General features: G+C 37.4%; 1 protein-coding gene across 3 annotated transcripts in view; it reads left to right on the forward strand.

The window, feature by feature from the left end:
• The window catches only part of LOC120769702 (Down syndrome cell adhesion molecule-like protein Dscam2), a 49,191-nt gene extending 23,690 nt beyond the window's left edge, over positions 1-25,501 (forward strand). The window contains exons 3-4 of one of the 3 annotated variants that reach the window (XM_040096833.1): positions 1,137-1,298; positions 25,386-25,501. In XM_040096833.1, coding sequence (XP_039952767.1) covers positions 1,137-1,298; positions 25,386-25,405 — 182 coding nt within the window. In that variant the 3' untranslated portion in view covers positions 25,406-25,501. Of the gene's footprint in view, positions 1-1,136; positions 1,299-2,497; positions 2,917-11,411; positions 11,903-25,385 lie in introns of those variants that run through there. The other 2 variants (XM_040096832.1, XM_040096831.1) reach the window with 2 other exon arrangements.
• Positions 25,502-27,881: the final 2,380 nt, after the last annotated feature.

Genomic DNA, 27,881 nt, shown 5'->3' on the forward strand with positions numbered 1-27,881 from the left:
GTATCGATCAGAAATTTAGTACACGCCCTTTCCTCCCCAACAAGCTGGTCATTTGTCTGAACCGCCGTTATCGGACCACTATAGCATGAAGCTGTTATACAAACTGATCCTTAAAAATGCACTCGTTTTATAGAAATACATTACATTTTTCAAGATATCTCCACGAAATTGTCCAAAGTATTTTTACAAGAGCTTATCCTTGTTCCAGTGTAGATATAATTGCCTACACCTTACTGTTCTAAAATGAATAGGGGTTAGGAGGAGGGTTGTTAATCATTTGTATACGGGAAGTTCTGTTACCGTTTATATTGTAAATTAGTCTTTACTTACGATTGAAAGTGTCCACGTAATCAATATTGCAACAATCCCAAAAGGTTATGTGAATATGTGCTTATAAGGATTGAAATATTTATCAAAAGACCAATGATATTTTGAGTTCAATGGCAATATTTCAAGGAACTTTTGTCAATTTAAAAAGATTTTAGAGCTTAGAATGTGACTGAGCTGTAACTTGATATTTATCACGATAGTTTTCGCAATTATTCGAACTCAATGACTTTAATAGCGGAATGGACGAATTGAACTCAATTATAGCAAGCAAATATATGGACAAAACCTCAACGGTGTAGTGCTGGTGTGTTTCCGTGAACAAATTTTGCAGATGAATGCAAATTCTTTAACTTCGCTACTATGATAGATGTTCACCCATTCCACTGCAAATTTGAAATGTTTTTGTTTAAACGTATTATGTAAATAAGCTTGAAGAATGTCGAATCGGCCGTTGATTGTAGGTAGAAATCCGTGTGAGGTCCGGTGGACTCGACTGTCATGAGAAGGGTGCATATATTACTCTTCATTTTAAATTGATTCTAACCCAACTATATAAAATATTTTTGTTATTAGTAAACTTGTCAGCACTTTGTAAATATTTATTTTGATTTTTCTCTCGCCATTAACGAGCTTTTAGAAATAATTTATGTGGTCCGAATTAGGAGTTCACGAATACATGCACACAAATGTATGTTTCAGTGCGTTTTTCCAGTAATGTGCTAATAGATAGTTTTATGTCTTGTTGTTGTAAATTGAGTAATTAATGCATTTGCAATGATTTTCTTTTATTTCCCATTTATTTGCAGTTGTGAATCAACGCTACGAACCGGAAGTGCAAAATCCAGGAGGTTTTATTGGTAGCAATGTGTTAATTAAATGTAATATACCGTCGTTTGTTAAGGAGTATGTGGCGGTGACATCATGGCTGCAGGAACCGAATTTCAATATATATCCATCGCTAGAAGAAGGTGAGTAAAATGTGTTGAACTAATTACAAGTAGAGTGGGGTCACGATAAAAGTACTTACTTACTTAAAAAAAATTATAATTAATTGCGGTCCGTGACGGATTGGCTTATAAGCTATCTTAAAAATCTGCACAAATAGTATTTGTTTCGGAAATACCCAAATTCCGTACTAATAAAAAGAATTGTAAGGATTATAAGTATTTTGAATTTTCTCCGCTCGGGTGTTAGAGAATAATATTGATTTAAATATTGGTATTGGTAAATTGTGGTATCCAACCCCTGCGCATGAAGGGAACCTAAAGGAGATTATGTGTTCCTTCGCGGTTACATCATTTCGATGAGTTTGCTCTTTTTGGTCATTCGAGAAAACTATGGTGGCTTTTGCGTGTGCCACGACAACCTTTAGTGGACAGTTTACATCGCAGCAGGTAGTTAAAACTTTTTTCTAGGGAAGTTGATAACCTGTTGTGCCAAAATACTCTGTTCATGAGCCTATCTTTTGGATTAGCTTATTGAAATTAATTTATCGGTAACCAACATTAGTCAATGACCTCAAGGTCGCAAATTTCAAAATTGTAAAAAAAGGAGCCAAACCACTGTCAAAATTTAGTCTACGCAACTATTTGGTTTTCATTAGTCTATAAAAAAAAAAGACTTATGTAGATTTAGTAAATTAAAAAGGATTAGTAAAAAACTTCGAACAGAGTGCGGCATTCACTACCAAAGCACAATCAGCCACCAGTAATCAACCACCGGATTCCTCTTCCGTTCTAGACCTTCAGACTTCCGTCTCCAGCGCTGGTAGTTTTGAGAGTTCGCAGTTTAAGTGTAGAACACACGCACCGACGAAGGGCTTACTCTACCATCGACCATCTTTCATCGAGCCAACTCGTTGCATATACCCTTGTTGAATACTTTATTATTATTATTTGTAACAACCGACCAAAGCTATTTAAATACCGTGTCACATGTGTGTGACCTGAGTCATTAGGAATGAATATGTGGAGAGCGTGTGCAGTTGTATTTAGGTATCTGGTGGAAAAAGTTAGACAACGAATCAACAAATGAAAGCAAGACTAAAATAAAACAAACGAATACATTATTTCACACCACATTTCCGCTGCACCGTAACATTTTTGCCATTTTATTTTTATCGCTTCTTTGTACACATTTTCTCACATTCCTTACTCTGAGTTTTTAGATGCTGCCGACCGGCGAACTTCTGGTGTACCAAATCACTCGCACCGTTGCACACAAAGTTTATCGCTGCCGCACCCATCACAAGCTGACGCAGGACAACGTTGTGAGCAGCAATATGGGCAAAATTCAATTGACTGGCAAGTTCACTACAGCAACAACAATGCTAACAACAAATAGTGGCTACCTAGCATTGCAAAAGCGATACACGCTTGACCTCATTTTACGGCATTTACTTTGTTGATAGCAACGCATGTTCATTTTAGTTGCGTGTTGTACGTATTAAGTGTTTGCAACAAGAATCACGTAACTCAAAGACAGAAATATAAATTTTTATTATACCAAATCGAGATGGCATATAACATTCGTAAATTTAGTGAACAAAATTTTGAATTTAGCTAACGAAAGAAGTCTTACTGCAGCTGATCCAGCATCTCCTTTTCATCTGAATTAATATAATTTTGAATAATTAATACACAAATTATTAAGATCTGTCTCGAAAATATTTGCATAGCTTATCCATTGAGCTATTTATCTTCTGGGACTTTGAGGTTCAATCATGTCAAAGGATAGCCGATATATAGTACGTGTAATTTAAATATTTACATGTTTGAAGAGAGCAAATTGTAGAAGCCAGGGGATCCATCGTTTTACCAATTGAAATTTTCAAAAGTAGAGTAGTTTCTTTTTACGGCAACTTAAGCTGAAATGGTAGAGCGGAAAAAATAAAAAATTATAAAGCGAGCGTGACTATTCACTTACTTATTCAATTAAAAGCATCTTCCCCTCAGATAAGTGAAAATTGACCCCTGCCTTTGATTTTATTTCAAGATTTTAGCTTTATCTTCTGTGAACGAGAGTCATATTTAGCTGAAATATGACGTGGTATAGACATGTGCAAGGTACACATCCATAGTCCATATATTGCTGTATATCTTTTTGATGTTTTGCGATTATGAACTCAAGTCAAGCAATTATTTTTTGGTTCAATTAAATTTTTTGACGAGTAACTTTAGATCTTCAAACCCTATCTCAACAAATCATTTTACTAAGATATTGTGAGTCTTTGTGGTTTGGGTTTGGTTTGCATATTGTAAATTTTGCCTGCAAGGAAACAGAATGGAATTCGACTATTGGAAGCAACTGATTAACATGTTACGAATTTCCTTCCGCAAACCGCTGCGGTTACGTTGCTTATAACTTGCACAAGACTGTATCGAGGTGACTCCAAGCTTCGCCAATCGCGTGTGGGATTTGTAATGCTGTGGTGTGTTATTTATATCGTCAAATTAATTAGCGATAGCTTCGAAGCTAAACGCAACGCGCAAACTAGACGTAAAGCCAGCAATAAGTATACGCTTGTGGCCCTTGAAAAGCACTCAAAAGCGCGTACGATCATGCCGAAGCCGGTAATTTTTGCATATTTTCATTTAACGCTTGTTGTTTAAGCCTGTAACGCTTAATGTGCTACAAAGGATAATAATCGGCACCTGGATTTTGTTGAAAGAAAATATATAAACTCCTACAAAGCTGAAATAAAATAAAAATACATTCTTTAGTCAGAATGATTCAAAAAATGTAAAAACAATTCGATAAGTTAATACACGTATATGTCCGTACATGAAACTCCGTGATTTAGTGGTTCTTCCATGTTAATGCAATTCAAACATTTCGATCTCACTAAAGAATAATAAGTTTCACTATTGCTGTCACAAACTACCGAAATGAGTTAGTTATTCGGGGTCAGTCGGCATTGACATCCGTAATTTACCCCTTCACAAGATTTTTATATTGGATCGGATTTCCTTTCATGTCATATCAATAAAATTCAAATATTAGTATAATCAGTCCGCATTCAACTAGCGCACATACATCCACCAATTATGGCTAATGAGACATAACAAGTAGGTTAGATTAGATTAGATGGCTGATTCCCTACATGGCGGCGGTAACACACTTAGAGTATTATGAACAGTTCTTTCTAAAGCCAGATAAAAACTCCCTGTCTCGCTTCTACTTCCGCTATTTCACTTGGATTCTACAGATATGAGTTCCGAGATACCGTTGCCTTGTTTTGGCAATTTCGGGACATTCAAGGAAGAAGTGTTGAGATAATACTATCCCATCTTCTTCCGAATAGCTATGGTGCAACTGGTATCGGCTAAAGTTTTTAATCTAACCTCATTAATGCCACCACCAATTACTAAAACGTGGACTTTTTTTTGTGCGAAGCGTATGGACTGTCATCGCATTCGCGACTTGGCTCCCACCCTGTCAACAGTCAAAACTTTGAAGTGGTGGATAATTTCGTCTATCTTGGAACCAATGTAAGCAGCAAAAACAATATAAGCTTCGAAATTCAGCGGGAATGAGTCTGGGTCTGGGTGTGGGGAAAATGAGCGCTACGTGGTTGTTAGGAGTACGCGCCTGTAGATACTTGAAATAACTGCTTATTATATCGTAACTGGAAGGCGGCCAATTTGAAACAATAGTATAGTATTTGTAAATGAGATCTCGTCCTGTGGAATTTAGATTAAGTTTTTTCTTTCTCAAACGAAGCGAAACCTATGTTCTATATGTATTCCCGAAAGATATACCAGAACCATCTCATTTTCTGTTAGCACTGACATAGTACAACATAGAAATCGTTTAGAAGACCTTCAATCGACACGTTAACTCTTACTTATGATTAACCATCAGCCATCTTACTGACATTTTTGGAATATCGGAACAATCACTGAGTACCACCTTGAGAGATTATTTGGGAGTAAGGAAAGTGAAAGCACGAAATTATTTTCGAAAAACAGCGTCTAGTTAACGTCTGACGATACTTTCCTACTATCAGGATGTCATGGCACGTATTATTACTGGCGAAGAGTCTTGGATCATTGCTTAGGAGTCGGAAACCACGTTAAATGAGGTCAAAACTCAAAGTTATGTTGACAGTTTTCTTCGATTATCAAGTTGTGGTGCACTTCGAATTCCTTCTGACCGGCCAAATTGTCAACAAGGAATACCATTTGAGGGTTGTGCGTCGTGACCCAAAGGTGATCTAGTCACCAGGGCATACTTAAATTATGGAGGGAATACTTCGCCAGCCTGCTGAGTGGCAGTGAACGGACAACGCCAGGAGAAGGCGAACCCGATTCCTCAATCGAAAACGATGGAGCAGACGTTCCGTTGCCCGACCATGAAGAAGTTCGAATAGCAATTACCCTGAAGAACAACAAAGCGGCGGGTGCCGATGGATTACCGGCCGAGCTATTCAAACTAGGCGGCGAAGAACTGATAAGGAGCATGCATCAGCTTCTTTGTAAAATATGGTCGGACGAAAGCATGCCCAACGATTGGAATTTAAGTGTGCTATTCCCAATCCATAAAAAAGGAGACCCTACAATCTGCGCCAACTACCGTGGGATTAGCCTACTTAACATCGCATATAAGGCTCTATCGAGCGTATTGTGCGAAAGATTAAAGACCACCGTTAACAAACTGATCGGACCTTACCAGTGTGGCTTTAGACCTGGCAAATCAACAACCGACCAGATAATCACTATGCGCCAAATTTTGAAAAAGACCCGTGAACGGAGAATCGACACACACCATCTTTTCGTCGATTTCAAAGCTGCTTTCGACAGCACGAAAAGGAGCTGCCTTTATGCCGCGATGTCTAAATTTGGTATCCCCGCAAAACTAATACGGCTGTGTAAACTGGCATTGAGCAACACCAAAAACTCCGTCAGGATCGGGAAGGACTTCTCCGAGCCGTTAGATTCCAAACTATGTTTCAGACAAGGCGACTCCCTTCCGTGCGACTTCTTCAATCTGCTGCTGAAGAAATAATTCGAGCTGCAGAACTTAATCGAGTAGGTACAATCTTTTATAAGAGTATACAGCTGCTGGAGTATGCCGATGATATTGATATCATCGGCCTCAACACCCACGCCGTTAGTTTTGCTTTCTCCAGACTGGACAAGGAAGCAAAACAAATGGGTCTGGCAGTGAACGAGGGCAAGACGAAATATCTCCTGTCATCAAACAAACATTCGTTGGCTCTCACGTCACTGTTGACAACGTCCTGTGTTTTGAACGTGGGTACCTGCTGAGAACAGCCTTACTCCTCAGCGCTCAAAAGCACAGCGGATGAAATAAATGCATTGATCAGCGCCCTGAGCGCCCGGTTGCAATACAACTCCACATTCAACAGACAAAGTGTCAATTCTTCCCGCATTCGGGTTTTAATCACAACCACCACGATACACCCCGAGGGACCAGTTCACATGAGCAGATTGGAGCGAAATCCAGAGGATCCTGCTCCCCGTGGTACCATAATTAAGTTTCCGGTCAGACTTCGTAGCCGAAACTACTACCAGTTAAGCTTCCATATGGCTCTGGACTGGAGACCAGGGGTTGGACCCCATACATACATCACATATAGACACCAATCATACAAAAACTATCCCTAATTCCCAGTTAACCGCCTTCGCCGCTTAAATAATTCACCCGCAAACGACCCTAACTGTTCGGTATTCCGAATAGTGGACATCACACCACTAACATCTAATCGTCCATCAGTCCAACTAATCCCCATACCACCCAGATCCCTAATGTCCGCGTACATCGGGCACTCTGCAATTAAATGCAACCAATTTTTCACCCCCGCTTCACAAAAATACCTCGACGTATCCGACAGGTGCCTCTGATGCAAAAATGCGTGCAGAAACCCCAGACTCATACAAAATCTGAAGTCTGGGTTCCCTAATGTACTCGTACGTCAATCGGCCGTTAGGACTATTGTCCAAACGTTCTTGACACCTACACCTAACCCTATCATCTAGAACCCTCTTGCTCCCTAGATATCTCTCCCTCTCCACATCATCGTCGGAAATCCAGTCATTCCGCAGCAATGACACACTCAAGCCCCTTCTTAACCTGAATGCAACAGCACGCTGTATGACAATACGTTCAAGAGGGGGTGCACCTAACAAAACCTGCACCGCATCCTTTGAGACGGTGCGACATACAGGCAAACAAGTAAGCATCATACAACGCTGGATTGAGAGAAGTTTCTGAGACCCCAAAACAGTCGTGGCTGCCTCCCACCGTACAGTGGCTCCATATGTGGCACAGGCCACAAACAAGCCACGATATATTGTGCGGACAGCACGACGTTCGAGACTCCAATCGCTCCACAGGATGCGTCGTATTTTGCCTACGGTTGCCTGCAGTCGCTCCTTCACATTCGCCAAGTGTGGAGTAGAAGAAGGTCGTCCGCATACGCACAACACTTACAGAGTGGCTCGAGCTGCCCAAGCAGAGTGCCCATCATAAGGTTCCAAATATATGGACCACAGATGGAGCCCTGGGGGCAGCCACGAACCACTCCAATCTCCACACTTCCATTCATGCCGACAAGAGAGACCACATACCCCGCGTTAGCTCCTGAAGCCGTTCCACCATGACCCTTTCCAGCACTTTTCCAAGTACTGGAAGGAGACAGATGCCCCGATAAGATCGAGGATCATTCCTGACCTAATCAGGTGACTTCAGGAGAGGAACAACCGCGTGGAAAGTATCCCTCCCAGACGCACTTATCACAAATGGCCTCCAGGTATTCTGGAATGAACTTCCATAAGCTGTTACACATCTCTCCGATCAAACCTTCAAAATCTGGGGACGGTTAAGACCTAACCAGGCCAAAGGCGTACCCCAAAGGTCAGATTGTTAATTAGAAATCACATATATGTACATACATATAAATAGGCAAGTAAATGTATCGGAAATAAAACCTCGTCTTCTTCTCCTCAACTTAAGAAGTGAACGCATACTCGTGCTGTACTCACAAGTATCAGATAATAGTCAAAACCGGAAACAGGTTCAGAAGAAAGAAATCTGATGGAGTAACATAGTGCATTGACAACGGTATATGTCTAAGTCAAACATGGTATATGAGAATAACAAAGTAAAATGTAGTACTCCCCTGTTTACAAGATAGTTAAGAAACCCATGAACTTCGGCAAAATCGCTTAGGCGGATATTCTGATAATTAAGAAGAAAAAAGTGTTTAGTTAAGCGTAGATACTTATGTCATTGGAAGGAGCTGCTGCAAGTAATACTAGTTTACTACAGTGCTGATAGAATCTTCCGATCCTTTTGTTCTTTCCAAGAACATCTGAAACTGACAGCTAAATTTAGAGATTTAGATTAAAGGTTCCTTTTTTAACGATAAAATACAGAAATTTTAATGGAGAACATCCTTTGATGTTTATTTTTTGATGACCATCTCTATTAAATATTGCCCGCGTTCACGTCTCAGATGGGCCATACGTTGAGTTCAATTTTCGACTGGTAACTGGCGAATGACACGGTCGAGCGGCTTCAGTTCAGTTCAGTGTCAGTATCGACGTCAAATCTTAGGGCTGCTATGTTTTCTTCACTCTGCTGGACTTGGTCTATTCGGTCGAATATTATCCAATAATGAATGCTGGGTCTCAAGATGGGTGATGCAGTTTCGAATAGTACGCTCAGTAGACCGATTATGTTGTCCATAAGTTGAGTGAAGCACACGAAACACATTTTTTACAGAACATGAATTTTCAAATAAAGCTGAACGATTTGTAAACATTGCTCAAGCTACTTACTGAACAAAAATAACATGCAACTGGACACGAATCACGTGTGGTCTGTCAAAACAAGTTGTTATATCTATATGGATCACCCGTTGTATACCTGTAACCTTCTAACGATTTACACACTTATTTAAAACAATTTAACCCTCTAAATTAAAATAATTTCTCTCATTCAAAACATTTTCAACATGCGCAATATGCGATCGTTGCGCTTATGTTTTTCTTGCGACACAGATGGCGCGAGCTTACGAGAGAACTGCGCAACGATGATTGTGCCATACGTTTTAATAGAGGTAGGGAGACAAAAAATTCAATATCTTTGGAATGGTATGAATGAAAAAACACTTTTTTGCAGATTATTAAAGGGGAGTATTTTCCGCGTTGCCTCACATACCTTTCGATTTTTTAGCGTGAAGAACACTTTAAAATTTTCAATTGTTTAACAAAAAATTATGTAAAATATTATTATTTAAACAAATGGATCGTAAAAAAATACCAATAATATAGCGAGAACATTTTTCTTTGACTTCACAAAATTTCGTCGATTAAGCTCTAGTAATTTATGAGAAAACAATTTTACAATTTTGTCATGCTCTAAATTTCTACCTTCAATAACTTTAACAAAAAAAAAGAATTTTGACGAAATATTTATACACAGGGTATGCGTCTGGTCCCCTTCCTAATGAACTGCTAATTTTCAAAAACGGGGATGTTTTGAAATTTTCGAGGACCACTTGACGTGGTTTGGCCCTATTATTAAAATACATATGACACCCCCAGACTGGTTGACAGGATGGTCTTCAAATGCATTCTTGAAAATTTTGTGGAAATGAACAGCGCGCTTTTCGTTGAAATTTATATTTTTTTATTTGTTTGCTTAGCTTTTTTACTCACCTACAAGGTTATTCAAATATATATTCTTTTTCTGAACTATCTGCAGTGGCGGGAAAGAACTTTTTTCTCAAATGCCCTGTGGCAGGATATCCAATCGACAGCATCATCATAGAGAAAGGCAAACGTGCATTTATTAATTTGGAAGCGTACATACAAATATGCACATAACATTCATACGAACTTTGCTGACAGCTCAGCGTTTGTATCGCCGGTCGATTTCAATGTGAAGAGTACCATGCGAACGAAATTTTCCCTCTGCGAGCATTTCCGCTCAACGAGTTTATTGCATATTGTATAGAGTACGAATGTGGCATGCAGTATGTGGTAAGTGATGCCTTTGGGGCTTTGCATGTTTAGTTGGAACGCATCTGCTCACATTGGGGTGATCCTTAAACGCAATTAAAACAAATATTCACTCGTGTATACCAAACCAGTCTAATCAGGTAGTAACTCTATATCGCAGATAAGGGGTTTAAACTTATCTTCATTATTTTTGAGTGCACAGTTAGCTAGATCAAAGCTAATATCCGATAATGGATGTGGATATTCAAAAGTTCTAATGCTACTGACACCGCTGCGTGGAAAATAATGCGCGATACAAGATATTCAAGAACCCCCTTAACCATAAGAACTTCTGCATAGGTAATAACTAGGCGGCCGGCTTAATATTTTTCTTGACAACATTTTCTATAGAGGATACAATGATATGTCTGATCTCCTTGGTCGGGTTATGGAATCTCTTCCTTCCTTTTGGCATGAAGGAAACCCTAACCTTTCTTCCAATCTAAGACATTTCACATAGAAAGATATCAGCAAATTGTTTGAAATCTTGATAGCTCGCCGCAGTTGCGGTGGTGTTACGCCATCTGTCGCAGGAATTTAAAAGAGTCGATTGCTCTTATAAGTATAGAGAAAATGTTTCTGACTTCTCATAAGACCCAACGACCACATTTTTCATACTAAATCTTAATTCCAAACTCCAACGAAAATAAATATTTTGTGTTCAATCGGGATGGCTGTTTTTTTAAACGTGCAAAAAACAGAGTATCGAAGGAAACCCGAATGAGTCCATCCGCCATCACACGCAACTGCTAACGCTGTGCCCATTCATATTATGCAGATTTTGCAGAATGATATTGGCTTGAGGGCGTACTAAAGCCAACTCCCGCGAGATTGAGAAAATGGTGATGAATAGGTATATACTATATGTAGATAAATGTGGTGTAGCTGATATGTCCTTTTTTAAGCTCTATGCATATGTCAAATTGACAATTATAGACAATTTTTCATAAAACAAACTACCCTAATGCTTCTTTAAGATCAAAAAATTCACGTAATTGTTTTGTTTTTATTACGCTACTCACTCACACATGTACGTGCGCATTTCCATTGCAGATGGCGTCAGATTGCCAATGAATATACGAAAAACGTGTTGAGAACGGCTCCCTACTTATCGAGAATGTGCAACGCACCGCCGGTGAGCGAACCTACACTTGCATTGCCCGCAACAAGCACAACTACACGGCGCAACAAACGGTGGAGGTGAAAGTTTTATGTGAGTTAAAGTTGAGGTTGCAGTTGATGCGGCGAAATTTTCGTTGATAACGTTGGCAGCAATATTTCAATTTGTTGCTCATTTTGGATGGCTGCAAATTCGGAAATTTCACCAGACTAATTTCAATTTGTCTGAAGGAGTTAATGAAAAACTGCAAAATGATGAAATATTTGCGCTTAGATCCTTATAAGTTTTAGTAAATTTTAAAAGTTGTATGTAGAACAATTCAAAATAAGCTACGAAAAATCACAATAAAACTCGCAAGTGGTAAACACCGCTAAATATACTCGGAGAGTGATGGCAAGTGGTTACGAAACTTAGAAGACGTTAAGTTGAGTTTTTAATTGGATTTAGCTACAAATGTTTTTTTTTCATTTATTTGTGACAAGGTCAATTTCGAACGTTGCGACCAAATATTTATTAAGAATTCCGAGGCTACCTAAGAAAAATAAAGAAACTGCTTGTTTTATTCGAACATAATTCCTCGAATAACTAGTTTATTCTCCATATCAAAAAGGTAACGTAGTTGTTTTTTTTTTTAATGTTCCGTCTCAAAATTCATTGCAAGTTCATCCAAGTTATTACTTTAAGGGGGTATTCTCATGTAATGACTTCGAAAAATCGATTTTTTTTTATATTTTGACAGTAAAACCTATTGAAAACATGCTGTGAAAAATTCAGACCGAAATTTATAGGATTTCATAAGTTACAGCTCATAGTCGCCGACGTGTTGTAAGCCACTGTCTACCAGGCGCCATGACAAGTTTGCAGCTGCTACGTTTCTAAACGCATTTTTCTCGAATCATCATTTTCTGAAACTGTCATGGTCCTAAAAAAAAGTATTCAACCGATTGCTTTAAAATTTACATATGTTCTTCTACTCGTTTATAGTTATCGTCCCTACCAGAAATGTTTATTTTCGAAAATATTTTCAAATTTGTTTTTAACAATTTTTAACGAAAAAAAACAAGATTTTCGTGACTTTTTTTTGAAGTTCGACATTTTTTTTTTTTTGTTTTTTAATGAAATTGATTATATTTGGTACGGACGACAACATGAACAGCCGCTATCACCATGACCAGTGAACTACTTTTTTTGTTGGTGACTACTTTGATTTAAAAAAAATTTATTAAAAACGAATGTAAAAAACGAAAAAATTTTTTTTGTACATTTCAAAATACAGATAAAATATATTAAAAAATTAAAATGATTGAATTTTGTTGTCGCATAAAAAAGTGGTCGCATAAAAAAGTGGTAAAATGTATGCGTTCACATGAGAGTACCCCCTTAAGCATTTATTTCACTTGCATACATACACATACACGCATATACCTACACTATATTAGCAAGTGAAATTTTAATAAAACACCCGAAAACGCAAGTAATAACATTTTCCACAACCCGTCCTCCACCTCAACCACGTTTCCTTGTCCCTTCCTCAGTGCACTTGGCACTTGATCCACACGCCTGCTTTCTTGCAATCAAAACGTATGCGAATGATCACCATGCACTACGAATTTTGCACAACATTAAGCACCTTATGATTCATCAACAAGCACTGCAGACGTTCACCATACAGCGCACGTTTATCTAAATATTTATTGCTTCAATTTCAACAAATCATAAGCGCCCGCTTTCTTAAATAATTATGAAAATCACGTCCGTTGCAATGCACCAATTTATTTCGCACATTTTTTGATTTTCTTCAACCTTTTTATTACGAAGCTCCAGCGCTATCTTTTTGGTTATCCTTTCTTTGAAATTCTACTATTACTGTTATACTATTGTAACATTATGCTGTACCTATGCATGTGGAAACCGCCATGTGGCTTAAAACTCATAAAACGGTCATGTTACTTAAGGGGCTATACCAGTGTGACACTTTCAAAAAAATTTTTTTTTTTTTGGTTTTTCGATAGTTTATATATTCAAAAATATCCTGTGAAATCGGTGAGGTCATATCTTCAATAGTTTTTGAATGGCAGCGTTCTAAATAGCGACCGCTCAGACGTGCAAACATATATAAGTGAAACTTTAAACGCGTTTTTCTCGAAACGTCATTTTTCAAAATTGCTGACATTATAACTCAACGAGAAATTGACCGATCGACTTCAAATTAAAACTGGATATAGTTGAATAGATTTGCTATACAATAGACTACGATCTTTTTGATTGGTTGAAAAGTGTCAATTTGGCATTAAAAAAACCACCATTTTTTTCGTAAAAAAACGATTTTTTTTTCAAAATTACGCCATTTTCTTAATTTTTGATATTTTTCAAAGATCGTAGTTCATTATATAGAAAATATATTTAAGTTTAAAAAACATTTTGAATTTTTTTGATTCAGCTACTCATTCGACCTTAATCATACCAGCAGTTGAGGCATTTTTTTTTCGGCACTTCCGCAGACAGCACATAACTCCGTTATTTTTCAATATTTTTGTAAAGAAAAAATTTTTTCATATAGCTAAAAATATACTTTATTACGTCCATAGAACATCGAAACATTCAATCTAGTACTTTCTTTTAAAAAAATTCACAAAAATCGCCTAATTTTTCATGCGTCACACTGGTATAGCCCCTTAAAGCACTAGAAATCAATAACCAAATGTGCCAGGTACATTTAATTTTATACTCAGGATGAGACAAGAGCCGGCGTCAAAATTAGACCATGAGTATGGCAACGTCCACATTTATATTATAGGCCATATCTTAGAACTTACCCGACCGATATCGACCAAATTTGTTATATAGCGTTACATTATCATTGCAATGTTCCAGGGCGGAAAAAACGAAGTCAAACTACAACCACGCCTATTTCCAATATAACCGAATCTTAAATTCCATCTGATTTTTTCACTTTCCAAATGCAAATCAAGCACCATTGAATGCTTCGATATAAAACTTAAAGTTGACCAGTTCATGCACTAAAATTATACAGTTCGGACCAAAACTATTAAAGATATCAGATAAGGAATATGTGAATCGAAATTCCAACTGTGAACTTCTTATCGAAAATATCGGTCAGTTTGTATGGCACATATTATAGAAGTTCGGAGAGAATCATTTTCTAATAAAAGTATGCCCAAAATCGGTTGATTCGGATTAATAATTTCTTTAGCCCCCATATGCCATACACGTGTACGTTATTTAGAAAATTCTAATAACGATGCATCTTTGTGCCTAAAGTGGATAAATGTGCGTTAATACAAAATTTGCTGTTACACCCGAACCTAGCCTTTCTTACTTGTTTACTTTTTATGTTATCTTTTTCGTATTTTTTAGGTCTCCACCACTTTTTTGTGTGCACATCACGATTTGCATTTTGTACCATTTTTATACTCTCGCAACAAAGTTGCTAAGGAGAGTATTATAGTTTTGTTCACATAACGGTTGTTTGTAAGTCCTAAAACTAAAAGAGTCAGAAATAGGGTTATATATACCAAAGTGATCAGGGTGACGAGTAGAGTTGAAATCCGGATGTCTGTCTCTCCGTCCGTCCGTCTGTCCGTCCGTGCAAGCTGTAACTTGAGTAAAAGTTGAGATATCATGATGAAACTTGGTACACGTATTTCTTGGCTCCATAAGAAGGTTAAGCTCGAAGATTAGCAAAATCGGCCAACTGCCACGCCCACCAAATGGCGGAAACCGAAAACCTATAAAGTGTCATAACTAAGCCATAAATAAAAATATTAAAGTGAAATTCGGCACAAAGGATCGCATTAGGGAGGGGCATAGTTGTAAGTATTTTTTTTGGAAAAGTGGGCGTGGCCCCGCCTTCTACTAAGTTTTTTGTACATATCTCGGAAACTACTATAGCTATGTCAACCAAACTCTACAGAGTCGTTTCCTTCAGGCATTTCCATATACAGTTCAAAAATGGAAAAAATCGGATAATAACCACGTCCACCTCTCATACAAAGGTTATGTTGAAAATCACTATAAAAAACGTCAGAAACACTAAATTTTACGGAAGAAATGGCAGAAGGAAGCTGCATCCAGGTTTTTTTTTTAAATTGAAAATGGGCGTGGTCTCGCCCACTTATGGACCAAAAACCATATCTCAGGAACTACTCAACCGATTTCAACAAAATTCGGTATATAATATTTCCTTAACACCCTGATGACATGTACGAAATATGGGTGAAATCGGTTAACAACCACGCCTTCTTCCAATATAACGCTATTTTGAATTCCATCTGATGCCTTCTCTCTATAATATATACATACATTAGGAACCAATGATGATAGCGGAATAAAACTTTACACAAATACGGTATTTGAAAAATATGTAAATGACGGATAAAGAAAGCTCGATTATCACTTTATCATGCGAGAGTATAAAATGTTCGGTGACACCCGAACTTAGCGCTTCCTTACTTGTTCATTTCTGAATTTGTGCATTTCTGCATCTGTCGACAGTCAACCATTAAATCCCCAACCAGAAGTACCAAATAACAAAAAAGGAAGCGCTAAGTTCGGATGCAACCGAAAATTTTATACTCTTGCAGGAATCGAAGTCCACGAAATTTTTTTAGGTGATAGCAAAACTTTATTTTAAAATGAAAAGATATTGCTTTTAAACATCCATTATTTGATGCAATTTTGAGTTAATTACAAGCTTGACTTATAATGATCTTATGACCATATTAGACATGATTTTATTGCCATATTTCAGTTTGTGTCAGCTAAATTATATTTAAAACCTCTTCAATTGAAATATGTGTGATATGTGATATTAACTCGTTCGAAGAGACTAAATTCAACCTGATGATAATAATTCATTATATTAAGGATATGACGTTTAGACCAAGGTATAAACCAATTCCATTTTCCCATTAGAATTCAGCGCGAGACTACATAATTTTGAGAAAGCTTTAATTTATTACCAACCTGAATGGTTTAAATATAGGTGGAACAACGGAAATAATTATATGGGATGTATTGGTTCAGATTATGTGATAATTGTATATATTTATAGGTGTAAATATATTTTTGTGTTTGCCCTCGGTTGACGTGCGTGGGTGTACGAGGAAGACCGCATCCTCATAATGCGCTATTGTGTTGTGTGGCAGGCGGTCGTTCTTGGCAAAACAATGATTATGACTTGCGATGAAATGATTTATGCTGGAGTTTTCATCGAATATATGTCCATATATTATGTAAGTAATACAATAAACCCCCTAACAGCCTAGCTTAGCGGTAAAAGTTTCATACAAGTAGTATACATAAGTATAGTGTTCATTGAAATATGAAATGGCCATATAGTTGAGATTGTTCTCAAAGTGTTTATTTTAAAAGAAACTATTTCTCTAACCCAATTAAATTGGACTCGGAGTCATGTCTTTGGAAAAGAATTAACTACTTTGTTTTACCTACTAAAGGAAATTTGTGGAAAACATAACTACGAACAAATTACTATAAACGTGGTGAATTTCAATTAGCCACAATATAGTGTATGTGGTTGTAAATTCGTATATTTAAGGACATCCGAATTCCTTTAATTTCAGTTGCAGTCGTCATATCATATCTTCACGATTTTGGATCACGGGTCACTTGCTTTACAATCACATTAAATAGTACATAACTTCCGATATATTTAGAATTGGCATTCGTTGAATGACATAATCGCAGAAGAGATAGCTAAATAAGAAAATTCATAAGAAAATACATGTATGGAGCTTTTCAATAGAGACGCTACAAACGTAGACTTTTCTCTTCAGTAAGTTTTGTAAGTAAGTCGAAATTATTAAAATTTACTATCAAAATTTGGAGTCAGTGGCCCCAACTTTAAGAGCGCTACGTCCAATCTATGGTCGTCATAATCGTCCTGTCAGATCAACAATTGAGCGTCTAGTGAAAAACAATAGATTTATTGAAAACCTAGTGTTATCCCACGAAATGGCGCAGTTAATTGGCTGCCTCGGTCATACGATTTGAATCCATTAGACTATTTCCCGTGGGGCTACGTCAAATCTATAGTCTATGCCAACAAGCCAGTGACGATGTGAGTATATGTAGTTAGAGACTACTTTTTTTCTCGAATTTAATAAACACACAAAATGAAGCCCTAACGTAATTCAAACCGTACAAAGCACTTATCTGATCGATATTTCATAGTAATTAAAAGTATTCTTATTATCGGTTAATCAGAAAGCTGACTAATGCTGTTTTATTATAAGTTTAAATATAAATAAAAGGTATATGGACTTGCCACGAATAAGGATATCAACTAGTTGGTGTTCTTCTCCTTATGTTATTGAAGAAAAAGTTACCAAATTTTGTAAGCCTTATTAAATTTCCGTTTCCTTATATCCCAACTTTGTCTCTGTCTTTTACAGTTTTGGTATGAAAATTATTTTCCACAATGATTTTAGTCGTTAAAAGGTGTCCAATTATATTCGTTGTAGTTTCTTCCCCAGAGTCGCTAACCGACACAAGGAGCATGGTGGTCTCATTCACAATATGTGCTTAAAAAAAAATCTTCCGCTTAGATTATCATGGTTCCAAAGTAAACTTTTTGAATCTAGCGCCCCCTGGTAGCGTCATCTATTTATATGTTGACTGGTGCGTTAGAATCTGCTATCTTTATGGATTGTCCAGTGAATTTCATGATATTTCATGGATTGGAAGTGAAGTTATTGGGTTTTAAGTATCAGTATGTTTGTGTTATCGGTGAAAATGAGCTTCGAACAAAAATCCAACATTAAATTTTGTTTTAGAATTGGTAAAACTTTTACCGAAACATTTCAATTGATGAAACAAGTTTATGGCAATGATTGCCTATCCCGTAGCAGAGTGCACGAGTGGTTTCAACGTTTTCAAAGTGGTCGTGAGGACATAAATGATGATCAACATGTGGGCCAATCAAAATCCGTGATCACCGAGAATTCCATCGAAACTGTTCGTGAATTCATCAAACGTTGAACTTGAAATTGAAATCAGCCGAAATCATTATTGAAACTCGAGGAAATGGACTTGAGCATCTCCAAAACATGGATTTATAGCATTTTGGTCGAACATTTGGGCTTACGAAAGGTGTGTGCACGGTTTGTTCCGCACAAATTGACTGACGACGAAAAATTCCTGAGAATCCAACATTCGAACGACAGCATTAAAGAGATCAAAAAGGACAAAAACTTTCTTTACAATATTGTCGACGTGTTCGGCCCGAATATCGCGAAGATGAAAGTTGGCGTTTGTTGCACGTAAATTCGCCGTCTCATCGATCGAAGCTTATGTCCGATTATCTGAAAAAAAACACATTTTAACCATTCCACTCCCCGTATTCACCTTATATGGCACCGTGTGACTTCTTCCTTTTCGGAAAAATGCATTTGCCCATGAAAGGAAAGCGTTATGCAGACGTAGAGGCAATTATAAAAGCTTGCACCGGGATACAGGCGGCCATTCCGACAAACGAGCTGAAACACTCGTTTGACATGCTTTTTGACCGTGCAAAAAGCTGTATTGAAGCAGAAGGAGACTATTTTGAATAAAATAAATTGATTTTGCGGAAAAAACCATTTGTTATGTTGTTTTTAAAGTCCTGTTTACTACGGAACGCACCTTGTATATTAAAAATTGAGCACAGCTCTTTGTCAATAAACTGCGCTATCTAATTTTTTTTCAAGTTCTTCCTTGGAAACCATATGAAGAATATCAAGGATTGTTACAGAATAAATGAAATATAAAAAAAGTTTAAATGCAATGTAAATTATTTGTAGTTTTAATTTTTTACTTGGTAAGTAAGTCATAGCTCCTGAGATGCTTCACACATTTGTAGATGCTTCGGACACAGATATCCCCTTTAAAATACTAATGAAGTTCTTGAAAAGGAAGGTAGGTGTATACAATGAACTTAACGCGAAACTTTCCTGAATGGAACCGGTAAATAGGAAAACCGATTATTTTGCTCTGAATGGATATACCATGTTGTTCAATAAGTCTTGTCGTTCGATAAGAGAGGGCGTTGCTAGTAGCCTAAAATTTTTTTGTTTTATTGGTACACTCTTGATATGAACGTATGTGAAGTTTCATTTCAATCTGTCAATTCATTCTTTGTTTACAAGCCATTTAGTGTCGCGGTGTCACAATATATTTTTAGAATGGAAAAAATTGAACATTGTGCAGTGATAAGGTTCTGATTTTGGAAGGTGTAGCACCAAAAGAAATTCACGAAGGAATGTTTAAGCGTACTCGTATAATGATTCTTCACCTACAATTAGAAAAGTAGAAAGATGTGTTACTGAATTTAAACGTGGTCGAACAAGCCTTGAAGGCGATCCACGTGAAGGACGTTCAAAAAACGCATCAACACCAGAAATCATAACCAAAATACAGGATATGGTTTTGGAAGATCGTCGATTAACTCAGAGAGATTTAGTGAAGGCTCTACACATCTCATTAGGCAGTGTGAGCCACATTTTAAGTGAAATTTTGAGTTTTAGAAAGCTTTGTGAACAAAAACACTTTTGAAAGCGACTTTCTCAGCAACATTTGGAGAGTTTTAAAAAGGATAAAGTGGATTTTGTGCATCGATTCGTCACTATGGATGACACTTGGGTCTATCATCATGATCCTGAATCAAAACAAGAGGCTAAAGAATGGTGTGAACCTGGTTGTTCGGCTTCGAAACGAGCTCGGGACCGGAAATCGGTCAAGAAGGTTATGGCATCAGTTTTTTGGGATGCGAGAGGAATTTTGTCTGTGAATTACTTGCAAACTGATAAAACAATTAATTCTGAATATTACTGCAACCTTTTGGACCAGTTGAAAGAAAAAATTCGTGAAAAAGACCCGGTTTGCAGAAGAAAAAAATCCTTTTCCATCAGGACAATGCACCGTGTCACAAGAGCATTTTGACAAAGGCTAAAATTCATGAACTAAAGTTCGAATTGTTGGAGCATACACCGTATTCACCTGGCTTGGCCCCCACCGACTTCCATTTGTTTCCAGAATTAAAAAAAATTATGCCTGTCAAGCGATTTTCATCAAATAAAGAGGTCATAACTGCTGTTGCAGACCTTCCGAATTCTCACTTCAAGGATGGGATCCACAGATTGGAGGATTGTTGAAGCAAGTGTATTAGTGTTCAGGGAGATTATACTGAACAATAAAATGTATTTTGAACCATAAAATGGGTTTTTCTTATCAAAGAACAAAACTTATTGAACAACCTGGTAATCTTAAAAAACATTATTGGACTTAAAAATGCACTAACAACCTTTGAAAGAAAAGTGGAAATCGTTTTGGTTCACATGCTTTAATACTCGTAAGATGCCTTTGTAGCTTTTAGAACGACACTGCATTTATACGAAGATTCACTAGACAGAGTTGTCGTAGATTGAACGAACGAAAGAAGCATTAAAATAATACTATATTCGATTACTTAAGAAAACATAATAGTATATTTCAGGAACGCTGTTAATACTAGTAATTATACTTTTTGCAAAACATCATAGTCTTGCTTGTGATTTGTTTCAAAAACCAGAGCCGTTAACACATCGCTCATGACTCATCGGGTATTCGGCAAAAAAGTCCAATGGCTGATTTCGGCGAGATAGATAATCGATTTCATCACAAAGATGTCAGTATGACATTGGTATGCAATTTTGACAAGATCAAAGCATTTTTCCTAATTCGAAAATAATTTCTAAGCTTAAGAAAGTTTTATTAAACTAATGCTCTGCGAAATTCTGTATATCTGTTATGTTAATCTGCTATGAATCTCCAGTTAAGTCAGCATTAAAACATGTACTAAGACTAATACTAGACAAGTTTTTATTAAATTTCTTCAGGAAAATAATAGCGACCTAATGACTGCAATTAGTTCTTAAAACAGTATATAGGTATATGCATATGAAAACATTCATTCTGAGATTTCAAATGCATGGTCATACTATTTAACAGTAATAATTCTCACCAAAAAACTTCCTAACGTATAAAAACTGGGTCACCTTAAAGTGAATACGCCCAAGTATTTAGATTCAAAGCCGCGACCGCATGACTGCAACTGCTGTCAACGCTATTTCCTGTCACAAATTGCTGTTCCAACAACAATAAAAACAAATGCAAAATAAGAAGAGCAACTATTTCCTCACAAAACAGTGCAACAAATAGTGTGACGAGACTTTGCAATTTAACGTTTTTCTTTAAATGCGAATATTTCATTGTTTCTTTTTATACTCTCGCAACAAAGTTGCCAAAGATAGTATTATAGTTTTGTTCACATAACGGTTGTTTGTAAGTCCTAAAACTAAAAGAGTCAGATATAGGGTTATATATACCAAAGTGATCAGGGTGACGAGTAGAGTCGAAATCCGGATGTCTGTCTGTCCGTCCGTCCGTCTGTCCGTCCGTCTGTCCGTCCGTCCGTGCAAGCTGTAACTTGAGTAAAAATTGAGATATCATGATGAAACTTGGTACACGTATTCCTTGGCTCCATAAGAAGGCTAAGTTCGAAGATGGGCAAAATCGGCCAACTGCCACGCCCACAAAATGGCGGAAACCGAAAACCTATAAAGTGTCATAACTAAGCCATAAATAAAGATATTAAAGTGAAATTTGGCACAAAGGATCGCATTAGGAAGGAGCATATTTGGACGTAATTTTTTTGGAAAAGTGGGAGTGGCCCCGCCCCCTACTAAGTTTTTTATACATATCTCGGAATTTACTATAGCTATGTCAACCAAACTCTACAGAGTCGTTTTCTTCAGGCATTTCCATATACAGTTCAAAAATGGAAGAAATCGGATAATAACCACGCCCACCTCCCATACAAAGGTTATGTTGAAAATCACTAAAAGTGCGTTAACGGACTAACAAAAAACGTCAGAAACACTAAATTTTACGGAAGAAGTGGCAGAAGGAAGCTGCAAGCAGGCTTTTTTTAAAAATTGAAAATGGGCGTGGCGCCGCCCACTTATGGACCAAAAACCATATCTCAGGAACTACTAGACCGATTTCAATGAAATTCGAATAATATTTCCTTAACACCCTGATGACATGTACGAAATATGGGTGAAATCGGTTCACAACCACGCTGGCTTCTTCAATATATAACGCTATTTTGAATTCCATCTGATGCCTTCTCTGTATAATATATAGTACATTAGGAACCAATGATGATAGCGGAATAAAACTTTAAAAAAATACGGTATTTGAAAAATATGTAAATGACGGATAAAGAAAGCTCGATTATCACTTTATAATGCGAGAGTATAAAATGTTCGGTGACACCCGAACTTAGCCCTTCCTTACTTGTTTGGTTTGATGTTGGTTTGCCGACCGGATTGGTTGACGTTTCCTGGGTTACGCTCGCGCCAGTAGCAGAGTGTAAAAAACTAAAAGCAAAAACAACAAACAAAACCGACTTACAACAATAAAAATAAAACCTCCATACACAACAGTACCAAATCCACATTCAGTTCAATCGTGGCCCGAAAAAATAAAAATTTTAATTAAATTTTTAACTGGTAGGTTTGCGAACGTTTAGGCATAAAACCGGAATAAATTCACAGGCACCAAGTAGGGAAAATATTTGATACATAATATATATAAATGTTTTAAGAGGTCTGTGGGGATTACCAATTTGAGTTCAAAAATTTTCATTCACGTACAACTATTTTTGTCATACACCTCTCGACTACAACTCAAACAATCCTTCGTGGTAGGAAATTATTATTTTTGATTTTAACAACCCAAAATTATCAAGAAAGAGCACTTAACAGTTACAAAATGACTGTAAGCTTGTATTGTCTACCTACGGAAGACAATGTAGTTTAGTTGGCTATTCATGGCGATCGTTTTAAGATGCTATAATATAAGATATACGAGTTTGTTGCTTCAGCCACAATCAGCCTTAGACGGCTTTCAGACGGAGACTCGGACAACATGACCCAGCCAGCGTAGCCGCTGTCCTTTAGTTCGCTGAACTATGTTAATGTCGTCTCATCGTTACATCGAATGCGATATTCACCGTGGCCAACGCGCAAAGGACCATTAATTTTTCGCAGAACTTTTCTTTCTAAAACTCGCAACGCAACTCATCAGATGTTGTTATCATCCATGCTTTTGCACCATATAGTAGGACGGAAATAATGAGTGACTTATAAAGCTTTGTGTTTGTTCGTCGAGAGCCTACTTAGTCCGAAGTAGCACCTGTTGGATTTCGAGGCTGACGTTGTTGTTAATGTTGATGCTGGTTAACTTTTTCATTGTGGGCGTTTTTTACGCGGCGGGTCCCAAACCCATCGCACAATCCTGTGGAGGGGATGTTTCGCCTTCTCATTTTAGCTCGGCTTCTAATGTATGTTCTTTGCCTACCCAGAGGATACTTGGTCTAGGACCGGAAGTCGTGAGCTGCTTGAGTCATATGTAAAAGAATTGTTTCTGGCCACTCCCAAGTGAATGGCGATCAGAGAACTTTCCTCACTTGCGTAAACTTCTACACATGACTCTTGGATTAGAGTTAATCATGCCCTACCTGCAGTTATTATAAGACTTCTTTCATACGAGTTTCATTTATATTAAACCAATCTACTAGACTTTGGAGAAATTGGAGTATATGTCCATTCAGTATATAATGTCATCATAGTATAAGTTACAAAAAAATATTAGCCCGGAAGTTCTAGAAATCCGCCCTTGTCAGTGCTGTTTTTGACTGAATCATCATCAAAGAGCAAATTCGTCTAACTATTCACTGATTTAAATTCAGTTCAGTTGTGTCACTTCAACAACACGCTTCAAAACTGTTCAGAAAAAATTTGGGCCTGTGTAAAAAATAGAGTCGGTTATCAAAAAGAAGAAGGTTACGTTAACAATCGATTAAGAGATGGAAGATTTTTCAAAGGAATTGGGGTTTTGAGTTTGACAAAAAAAAAAAAAACACCCAAAAATATACAATTTTTCTAACAGCAAATTCGCATTAGCAAAACAAGTATAAATGAAATCTCCTAAAATTTCGGACTCCCTTTTGCTTCCGGCACGTGTATAATATGCAATCCATTTGTTATTGCACTAGCTGAAATGCGAGTATAAACGCATAATAGAAGGCGACGCGTCGCGACGGTGCGAAAAGTTTGAAACCTATCCGTGCACAGACGGTCAAAAAATGTTGTGAAATTAGTGGAAACATGTGCTGACAAATGATAATATTTTTTGAGACGGCTTTTGAAAATTTTTCAACGATGCGAAGCCATGTGAAGAGAGTGACGTTCGTAAATTGTTTGCACACAAACACCTTCGTTGCCATGGCACCATCAAAAATAGGGAAGTAAAAACGACATACTTGCTATATATCGGAGAAAATGTCCTACTGAGTTTAAGGGGAGGGGGGGGTAAGGTTTGACAACTTTTTTTTTTAATTTTTTTTTAACGAACCATCAATATCTCAAGAATATTGTGTTAAAGTTTTAGGTCATTCGGAGAAAAACTAACAAAGTTACAGCAGGTTGAATAACGGTACCTCTAACTTGGGTTTGCCTTCCAGCTACCTGCGCTGAGCGGTAAAAACTTTAAATCGATTTTCTTAAATATGTCATTTTTAAAGTCGGTGATCAGCCTACAGAAAAAACTACTGCATCGACCGTTCTGAAATTTTGTATAAATATTCTACATATATATAGCTCTTGAATGACTTCGAGTTTTTCGAAAAATTTTAATTACTAACAATTTTACAATAACAAAAAGGTCGATTTTTTTCGTCTAAAATCGTCATTTTGGCCAAAAATTGAAAAATTAAAAAAAAACTCGATGTAAATTGAAAGATTAACTAATAAACTAAAGAAAGCATTTTGATTTTTTGGTTTCAGATGGTCCAGTAATGCTGTAGGCTAGTCACCGCACAAAAACTTCTTTTCGAGGTGCCTGCAGAGATCGACGATAAATCCGTTATTCCTAGCTATTTTTCGATAAAACTTTTTTTAAGTATCCTTAAAATGTTGTACCTTCATATAATAATAAGTAAAATAAACCTACAGCAATCATTTTTTCTAAAAAAATTCATGAATAAAGGTCTTTTTCTCCAGTTTTAAAAAGCAGTATAAGAATAACACTTAAGTTTAATTTTTCTGGATTACAGTATGAGTTTTAAATAAGCGTGTAAATAAGAATGCAGGTATGCCGGCAAAGGGTTTTTCCAAGGATGCCAAAGCATAAACCATTGCATCCCAGTTCCAAATTTATGGCTTAACAGCACAAAAGACATTTGTCCGAATTTAAAAGGGAGGTCACTGCGGAAGTATTCTTGTTTGCCATAGATGTCGAGCTGACGGCTGGAAAGACTGTACTAATGTGCGCCGGCCAACTCCTCGTTCTGTCAGTTGCACAAACAAAAACAAAGAGTTACAGCAGTGCAAACAGCCAGTCAACAAGCTTAAAATGAAAATAAAAAAAGACTTTTACTGAACCGACGCTGAAATTGTTGTTGTTATTTTCATTGTGCACTTTGAGTACAGCTTACAGCATTTCATATGCATAGCATGTTACGCCTAGTTGCTACCTATGTTCGGTAGGTCACTGGCGTTGCTGTTGGTGTGATGGAGAAGCGGCCAATGATAGCGTCGCATGTGGAGCATATGAATTTATCGCCTTGCTGTATCTGGAACGGTCGAATATCGATTTTTGTAAAATCAGAAGCTTCATGCAAGGGATGGACAGCAAACTAGAAGTATGCATGTAACTGTGTACACATATTGAGATATGATGACGGGTGAACAACGACTAAAATGGTCACTCAATTTGTTGTGAATCTGAGCTTCCGACGCAACATATACAAGTTTTATTCAGGGACCACCCTTCCTCAAAGATTATTATACTATGATAGATTTTCAATACAAAAGATCTCCGGGTTAACGATGTCTCCAGTTCCTCTTAATTGCGTGCAGTTCACCAAGCTCGAAATTTTGGACCCAGTTTGTGCCAGAAGCAAAGGAGCACAAAGTGATTAGGTCGACGTCTTCTTTGAGAAAAGAATTAATTATTTCTACAAAAAACTCTACCCATGTAACCAACATGGAATCGAGTTATATCCACTTAAAAAAATTGATCGTAGCTTGTTTACTCTCGGTTTGTCAAATCTGCACTAGTCGCAGATGCTTAATATGCTCGTGCTAATTTTCTGTTAGTAGAAACTTGTGTTAAATTTTTGAAGAAGATCGTATATATTCTAAAGATATTTGACAATCTATGGTAAGATAAAACATATCTCTAGCTGCGAATTTGAAGCCTGGGCTTAGTGGTGTGTTCATGGTTGGATCTAGTGAAAACAAGCTTTTAATATGAACTTTATATTCCACTCATCAGCATATCAGCCATCAGTTGTCTTTCAATTGTTTTTAGCCTATCTTACTTCTTCTTAGTGTCAAAAGAGCACTTACTTTTCAAAATTTATCAAATGCTTCAGGGAGTCGGTATTTTTTCATTTGTGAACAAGTCAACGGGATGTTACAGAATTACACACAGTTTCTATGCCAGAAAATCCGTTAATGTTAAACGAATATGTCGTCCATCGTGGCAGTAGGACATTACCTTACAGTCCTCAAATTATTCTTCTTCTTCTTAATTTGCGTAGACACCGCTTACGCGATTATAGCCGAGTTAACAACAGCGCGCCAGTCGTTTCTTGTTTTCGCTACGTGGTGCCAATTGGATATTCCAAGCGTAGTCAGGCCCTTCTCTACCTGGTCCTTCCAACGGAGTGGAGGTCTTCCTCTTCCTATGCTTGCCCCGACGGGTACTGCGTCGAATACTTTCAGAGCTAGAGTGTATTCGTTCATCCGGACAAATGATCTAGCCAGCGTAGCCGCTGTCTTTTAATTCGCTGAACTATGTCAATGTCGTCGTATATCTCGTACAGCTCATTGTTCCATCGAATGCGATATTCGCCGTGGCCAATGCGTAAAGGACAATAAATCTTACACAGAACATGTCTCTCGAAAACTCGTAACGTCGACTCATCGGTTGCTGTCATCGTCCAAGCCTCTGCACCATATAGCAGGACGGGAATTATGAGCGACTTATAGAGTTTGGCTTTTGTTCGTCGAGAGAGGACTTTACTTTTTAATTGCCTACTCAGTCCGAAGTAGTACCTGTTGGCAAGAGCAATTCTTTGTTAATACTGGTTCATAAATAGACGAAATTATCTACAACTTCAAAGTTATGACTGTCGACAGTGACGTGAGAACCAAGTCGCGAGTGCGACGACTGTTTGTTTGATGACAGCAGATATTTCGTCTTGCCCTCGTTCACTACCAGACCCATTTTCTGTGCTTCCTTGTCCAGCCTGGAGAAAGCAGAACTAACGGCGC

This window comes from Bactrocera tryoni, chromosome 2 (assembly GCF_016617805.1).
Source record: "Bactrocera tryoni isolate S06 chromosome 2, CSIRO_BtryS06_freeze2, whole genome shotgun sequence".
Taxonomy (NCBI): Eukaryota; Metazoa; Arthropoda; class Insecta; order Diptera; family Tephritidae; genus Bactrocera; species Bactrocera tryoni.